Source organism: Ciconia boyciana, chromosome 6 (assembly GCF_034638445.1).
Source record: "Ciconia boyciana chromosome 6, ASM3463844v1, whole genome shotgun sequence".
NCBI lineage: Eukaryota > Metazoa > Chordata > Aves > Ciconiiformes > Ciconiidae > Ciconia > Ciconia boyciana.
Window position 1 is genome coordinate 30,328,374 of NC_132939.1, and position 8,324 is coordinate 30,336,697.

An 8,324-nucleotide genomic window follows, 5' to 3' on the forward strand; every position below is an offset into this window, starting at 1 on the left:
AATAACACCCTGAAACTGGGCTTGGTGTTTTCCTATGACACGGAGAAAGAGCATCTGGGTTCCTGTCCAATGCGAAGTGAGTTGGAAGATATCAAAGTAAAATCCCTTAGTGGCCTCCAAGTGCCAAGCATTTTGGGTACTGAAATAAAATGCAAGCACTACTTTTGACTCAGGAGCCAGATCTCTGAGCCACAGACCTCATGAATCACAGATCCCTTGGGAGAGTGGGGCAGGGAAAAGCATGCCTTGGTGTTTGCCCTGCCCAAAAGCATTTATTATAGGTCTTTTCTGGGGACATACTGTCAATCTGGATGAACCTTTGGACCAGTCTGGTATCACTAGTCTTATGACTTTTGACAGGGAAAATTTAGCCAAACTCAAACTTTCCCAGAAATTGCAACCGCACTGTCTTTGGGATGGTATGTACGACTCAGATTGTAGTTGCCTGATAACCTACATAATGTAGGAGCAAATCCTTCTGATTCGTGAGTAAGCCTTATTCGTATCAGATTTCAACACGCATTAGTAGCCTAATTCTTGTTATTATGCTCACACCATGTACAAATACAATCTTTTGTCTGACATAAAGGGAAAAGGTCAGGAGATCATGATTATAGATGATTGCCACAGCTATCCTATACTAAAAAAACCCAAGTCCTATATTATAAGACATGTGCAAGATCTAAGGACGCATGGATGCTGTGGGTTGTGGGTAGCAGTCCCTTTGCACAAGGAGGACACTTCAGCTGCACAGTGCCACAGTTGAAGAAAAGCAAAGCAAACTCATCTTTGACAGGCGGTCTTCCAAAAACCACAGCTTCATCTAATCAGACTCTGACTCCAGCAAAGCACTGATGGCTCTTCGCAGTTTGAATTATTTCTGTGCCATCTTTCAGCTCTCTGTCCTCATCTCTATCTCTCTTAACTTTAATTTGTACAGAAATAGTGACTAAAACAAATAACTGTGAGTGGGAAGTACAACTGATTCTCCTTCTCCTAAAATACATTTTGAGCTAAATATATTTCAAATATTTACACGTATTTGAATAAATACATGAATTACATGACAAATACATTCTCATTAAAAATATTAAAAAAAAATTTTTGAGCAAAGACTAATTTTAGGAAAGTAAAATCTACAGAAATACAGATATGTAGGCCTAACTAGTTATCTTTACTTTCTTCTTAAATCATTGTTGCTACATTCAAGCGACTCTATTCATGTGCAATGAAATGCATAGATTAGGATTCCCTAATGTGCTTTCCAAGTCTCCACTTGTCTCACTGCCCAAAAATGCACTTCAGCGTAAACCACTCTGAACTTGTTATAGACTACAAAGTGAACTTTGCTGTACATGCCAATACCTCTGTCTTCCATGGCAGAAGTTTTTAACAGGTGCCTTGGGATCTCTTCCTCTGAGGACTTCTCTCATTGTTTAGGTATTAAAACCTCTCTGCACAACATTTTTGTCAAGAATGGAAGGGCCACCACGTAAAGTTCCTACTACACTCTCACACTGTTTTTCTAATTCAATTAACTGCTTTTAAACACAGCTTCATTTCTTGTGATGTGTATCACACCACCTGGCTTGGATCTACTAACAAAATTAGGTGCTCTGAGAGACCATACAGGCACAGTGCAGATAAAATCTCACTAGCTCTCTGCTGTGCCACAGGTAACTTGCTACTGATTCTCGGAGGGAAAATGTGATGCTCTGTTGCACAATAAAGAAAGGCAGCTGGGATGGGAAATGGATGAGGCTGCTTCTCTCAGACTCTGGCACCTAGCACTGCTTCTTTTTGCTCTTGCCAGCAAAGACCTTCCTGCACATCTGGCTTTGGAAGCAAATCTCTAGTGATATAGCTTCATACCTGCAATCAGGCAGTCAAACCTCTGCTCAAAATGAAGACACAAGATAAAGACTAATAAAAGATAAAGAGCTAAGATAGATAGCTATGGATTTCTGGAAGTTCTTTAGTCCTTAAGAATGTAAAGGCTGTCATTTCCAATCATTATAAAATGCTGAGAAAGAAATAAACATCCCTGATTTTAAGGCCAAAGGCAGATTATCAGGTTATCTGCTCTGTAGGTGGTTATCTTGATGCTATTGGCTGTCAGGGCAGTTTGGGCATTCCCTTGGGCTGGTATCATTTATGCCAGAAAACAGTTCAGCTGCAATTCAAAAGACAGAGAGGGAACTGAACCATCCTTTCATTCTTCTCCGAAGATGTGCTGTTTTCAAGAAAAGGCAATATTCCTGTGCTAGGCTCAACAGTAGAAAAGCAAGAATTGAATAGTAATCTCTATGGAGGCAAACACCCTTGCTGAGTTAACTTGGTCTTACTTATCATGAAAAGGTATGTGTTCACTTCCTTTCCATTGCGTTCCTGCCTTGTTCTTTCTCTCTGAGGCAGATAGTTGAGTTGACCTTCAGCTCGTTTTCTCCTACCTAAGTAATCACTGAGATTCCCTCCCTTCACTTCCACCCATTCCACCAAATCCCCAGAAACATTTCAACAGTACTAGTTTTGCCTTGAAAGCCTGATATTTCAAATACATTTCAGTAAACACTTGACAGAAAAAAAGTTGTTTGACAATAAGCTATATAATGCTCCTCTTTTTTTTTTTTTAAGCAAATAGAAATTCAGAGGTGCCTGTATGTATTTCTACTGTCTGCAAAAAACAAACAGGTACAGAAGATGATACCAAAGCTCCCATGTTACCCCACAGGCTCTGGCAGCCACTCGATATCAGTGCTGCCATTTTTGTCAAGAAGCAGAAGTGTAGCCTGCATCGCAGCACATCAAAAACTGCAACTGAGAATTAACAGCCGAAATTGTTCAGCAAAACTGGCTCTGAAGCTTGTTAGCAGTTAAGATACTTTACAGTATACCACAGTAGACACTTTATATTTCCACTAATAGTAGCATTCTGTAAACTGGAAGATATTGTTTATACAAAAGTGTACTCTAAGAATAGCCTGAATTCAAATATGCATCAATATTTGAAACCATGGTGACACTTCATGCACAGATACAAGTTACAGTGCTTGCTTATGCTCTCTGCTTTCCGAACAGAACTGCTGGGAACCACAAGGAAAGACTGCGATACTCACACAGATCTGCCTTTCTCAGATTTCTCATTCTTATGATTTTTACAGAGAGTGAGCAGCATGGGCATTCTTCACTCTGCAGGAAAATGACATAGTTATTACCTGCATGAATATTAAATTGTTTATGCCCTAATTGTTTATGCCGTAAAACATGCCCTCCCATAAGTGCGTGTTGCAATTTTCAAAGCCATGGAGCAAAATAGGAAGATGAACTACTTGCACTGCTTTGGAAGTTAAAACCATGTCTATGTAGAGTTAAAAAAAAAGGCAGAAAAAGAGGAAATATTCCTCTATGTAAGCTATTGATGGGAGAAATAACAATAGAGTGGATAGCACAGTAAAATGATTTTAAATAAAATCAATGCTTGCATTACATAACAGGTATTTTAATTTAAAAGAAACCTTTATCAATAATTAAGCTGGAAAAATAAGCTAGCAAATAATGAGTGTGCATAAGAAACCCCTCCATTAAACATCTGTAGACAAAAACAAAATAAGTTTTCAGTTCTCTTGAACAGTTGAATTTTCACATGGAAAGCAGATAATTTTATTTAGTAAAAATTCCAACTTTCTGTTTAAAATCTTTATCAGGAACTGCTCCCAGAAAAGGTGGAGAGCAAATACGTGAAAGGTTGTGAGGTGTTCAGCTATTGTGGTCAGGAAGAGGAGAATGAGGGGATACAAAGAACTGATAGGAAACAGAAACAATCCATGGTAAAATGTGTAATCACGATGCTGTAGATTTCAATGTCTTTGTTATGTTTGAAAGAATCATGACCCCAGAGGAAAAGGAAACTATTCGGTGAGGCACCACCAACACAAATGGAGCAGAAACTGCGCAAAAGAAGACAACTTAGGAAGAGATGTTAACAGAACTTCCCCACCCGAACTAGAGGCTGGCTGTTTTCAAAAAGGATCATTAGCTGAAACATCAAGCACAGAAGGAAAGACAAATAACTAGACAAAACCCAAAAAATTTATTAATTCTTGCAGATTTTAGTACCTGAAACTTTAGCTATTGTTTCACTGGAAGTCATTATCTAATCCCTCTCCCACTCTCTGCTAGCAAAATGCATCCATTAAATGTTTTAGGGGGATTATGTCACTCCTCTTCTTTTTCCAGTTAGGAATTGCTGTGAGGCACTTCAGACTGCTTCCCAGCCTCCATGTGGATCACTTGCAGCTGAACTTCCCTCCACCACCAAAAGTGCCTCCACAGGGCAGCCAATATCAGCAAAGCTATCAGTCAGCCTGACATAAATAAGTAAATACAGAAGTGAATTTGGACTAGCAGTTCCCAAGTCCTCTTCTAGGCACAGAAATCCCAATCACAATCCCACCTCAGGTCATCTTCAGCTTCTAATGAATTATGGTCTGAATTTCCTCACTCTTACCTCACGAGCACTCCAATATGATCCCATCGTGCTCCCAGCCACATACAAGTCGGATACGGATGTCAGTTCAGCATTAGAGGCAACAGCTGGCAGTGATTCATGAAGTACCTCTGCAAACTTTAAGGAGGCACCTGCTGAGAAGCAAGTGGCTTATCCATGCCCCACCTTCCTCATTGCCTGAAAGGGAAAGTATGAAGAGAGAAGGGGAAGGATATTTGATAGTTTAACACCAGAGTGTGTGTTGGAGGAAGGCTGTACACACCAACATGCCAAGAGTTATTAGCTGTTTAAGACAGGGGAATGATAACACAGCACTTATACATGGATACCTATGTCCTGGCAGCCTAAGCAATGCACAAATCAGAGAAGATAACAGCAGCTACCTGTAGGCTGGAGGAAAACAGAGCTCTACAGCACCCCAATCAACAACCAAAAGCATTGTGGCAAAATAATTTTGAAAGACCTTCTATTTCAACAGAATTTTATTTAGCTTCCTTTTCCTGAAGGGGGGCGGGGTTGGATTGCTTGCTGATAGATGTTTCCCCACTTTCATTCATATACTTATCAGGTGCATATATGTTTTCTTACTTTCAGAACCCTTCCACAAACACAAAATTTCTGAGTAAACCAAGACAAAACGAACAAATTCTCCTCCAAATTAGGGCATATATTGATTCATCTTAAATGCTAACATCTAGATGTTTTAAACACAATGCAGTGTCATCAAATTATGATATAAAAATGACACACAACTTTTTCATTTTCTCGCAGAAAACTGTGCACCAGATACGCAGGTGAATAGCTCTTGCACAGGTCCAGCCGCTAACATGCCCAGAAATGACATGAAATGACCACTTGAGAACTGCAGGAGGTGACACTATACACTCACAGTACCCATGACCCATCTTCTCCTTCTACACACACATATCAGGAAAATGCACAATAAAGAGAGTCAGTTCTGGCCTTACAACTTTCATTCGCTGAATGAAAACGACTTTCATCCTCAATGATTTTAGGATTAGGAATCTACTTTCCATACTCTTCTGATTGAAGATGCGAAGTGACACAAGACAACATTCCCATTAACATTGTGTCTGGCCAAAAAAGACCCTGAATCAGGCAAGCAGCCTTGGCTATTTGTCCCAAAACTGAGAAAACTGGTCTGAAAGTGGCTAAACTTGGACTGTTTTTAACAAAACAGTAACAGCTTCTACAGAGGCTGAACTGAGTTGTTCCTGCGTTGTTCCCCTGGGAAAGTCTGACTTGGGGATGAAGGGCTATGGTAGCACCAAGACTATGGAAGATGATGTCTCCCCACAGGGAAAAAAAAACCCACCAAACTCAACAAAATACAACTCTAACTAAACAACACTGAGGAGTGTCTAGATGAGGTAGAGAAAGAGGTAGGAAATGGCTGGCTCTCCTGAAAACAGCTGAGTAACAACTACTTCTTGAATAACTCTAGGAAAGAAAAAGGGAGGACCGATCTCCAGGCCTCTATCACCTTGCCTACCCAAGGGGAACTCTTATGGGAGTTTCCTCCACAGTAAATGCTGCAGAGCATGGCACTGGAGGGAGCCTGTCCCAGACACTGTCTGTCAACTGCGTCTGCTAGAAGAGGACCTAGTAGCAGTCCCAGCACAGGCACCTGGGACAAGACATCTAGTGTGATCATACAGCAAATGGCGAACCCAGTAACCCAAAACATTGTGCCAGTGTCTGAGAAACTTCTATTTCTGGTTTGATTCAGATTGTCTGAGATTTTAGGGTGCATCACCAATTCTGACAAGGGACATGCAGGAGGTGGAGGAGGTTGTAGGAGGGATCCTCAGAGAACTGTTTCCTTTGTCTCAGGAATATGTGTTTTCTGACCAGTCTGAGGCTGGTAAAACCAGGAAGCAGCAGGTGCTCACCATTTACTATAAAAAAGTCCACAGGCACGGTCAAGCAGAGTATCTAATCCTGACAAAAAAAAATCCCCAAACAGGGCCAGCAGCTGAAAAGTAAAACTGAGCCAGAGTACCTCAGGGAGCCCACAGACTTTGCAATAACAGGAGGACTCTGACAAACATGATGACACCCTCCCTTAAGGATTCAGTCACAATGATGATGCCCATTTTGACAGTTTGGATACCTTACTTTAAGCTTATCAGTGGCTTCTCAGATAAAAGAGTGGACAGAATTTTAGAAGATAAGGTTGACATTGTCTATGTACCTTGTTGGGAAATTTGTGGAGAGAAAAGATTCTTCTATAGCTCTTGCCTACTTCTTTTAGGCCAGGCTACACAAGGAGGTGAGGGAGACTCCTGTGAGTCTTATCCTGGCTAGCCTTTGACAAACTCCCAGCTGCCAGCACCTGCCTTTCTTTCACAAGGCTTCTGCAGGACTGTGACCAAAAGGACAGCAAAAAAAAACCCCAACCTTTTTAACCAGCCCCAGTTCTAGAAAAGACTATCATCTGTCTTTCTCCGGTAACTCACCTCTGAGGAAGAATTCACACTATAAACAGAAGCTACATGTCTCTCTCTGCTGGACTTTCTTGCCCTTTAGTGTGTTTGAGTAGATTTCCTTCTCCTCAAAACACCTGGGGTTTTAGTTTGGTTTTTTTTTTAATCCAAACAGTTAATATTTTTTCATAGCATCTGAAAAACTGTCCAAAGGGGCAAAGGATTTACTTATGAAATGTCTCATTAGCTAAAGAGGAAGAAATGTAAGATATTTATTATGCTATATATCCACATTCAGGTATGCAATGATGGTTGATCAACATCCATGCTTTGGTGGACAAGACTCTTGCTTCTTGGGAATGACACACGATTGTTTCCTCCATTACAACTTGGTCTCCTGTACAGCTTGAAGAGGAGTGCTGCTTTTTTGTTAATGGGTTGCTCATCAGGTCCTTTATCAGATGTGTGCACAGATCATTTAGTGCATTCCCAGGATGGGCATTTCTTCTTCTCTTCTTTGGCAACCACACTGGTGTTTGAGAGCTGTTATGTTTTTGTGCTCTATGTGTATAAATCAGCTTTTTTCCCTCAGCCACTGCACTTCAATGTACTTGTCAAATAACTAGTTAGACTATGGCAATCATATCATCTTAATTTGTGCTACCATACCTAGCAACTGTATTTTACGTTTTAACGACTGTAATGTAGTGAACAGAATATTGGTACCTTACTCCATTTCTCCAGTGTGATTCTGTGTGTGCAATTACCATAGATCCTCCAATCCCCCTCACATGCTGTTTCAGTAATATTTCAATTCACTACATTGAACAACCTCCAGATGATGCTGAAGCAAAATTGTATTTCAGGGAGACAACCGCAGCACATACATGTGATCAGAGACAGAACACAGTTGATTGTGAGAGAAAATGGCAATGGTTCTTCAAAACAAATTCATAAGTTTGATTTAATTTATAAGAATAGATGTCATCAAAGACCTAAAAGGCCACCATCCATGCATCCATCATCCAACAGAAGTTTGAAAAATTAAATATCCTTCATAAGATAGATGTATTTCATGACAGTTCACAACAAAAAAGCACCCGGGAAACAAAACTCTTTAAAAGGTGGAACACCATTTAATTCAAGTTATTAAAACCAAGTAAAATGATTTAAATTGATACTGCATGGTTGTCACCTACTGTGTCTGAATAGGGTTTTAAGGATTTGCTACCAGTGGTTCCAACGAAATGCCAGAATATCTTGCAGATGAAAAAATACTAGGAACTAGCCACCAAGACAATAAGAGATTGCAGAGAGAGAGCTAAAACTATTTCCCTGTCACACACAGCTGAATCTTCACCTCTTGAGCA

The 8,324-nt window shown here is 40.3% G+C and overlaps 1 protein-coding gene across 1 annotated transcript in view; it reads right to left on the minus strand.

Annotated features, from left to right (window-relative positions):
- Window positions 1-4,534, minus strand: part of LOC140652928 (cytosolic phospholipase A2 epsilon-like) — a 34,280-nt gene extending 29,746 nt beyond the window's left edge. Inside the window, exons 1-2 of the mRNA XM_072864372.1 lie at window positions 4,508-4,534; window positions 3,117-3,189 (exon numbers count right to left, since the gene is read on the minus strand). Of these exons, the coding sequence (XP_072720473.1) occupies window positions 3,117-3,189; window positions 4,508-4,534 (100 nt within the window). The remainder of the gene's footprint in view (window positions 1-3,116; window positions 3,190-4,507) is intronic.
- Between the last annotated feature and the right edge of the window lie 3,790 nt (window positions 4,535-8,324).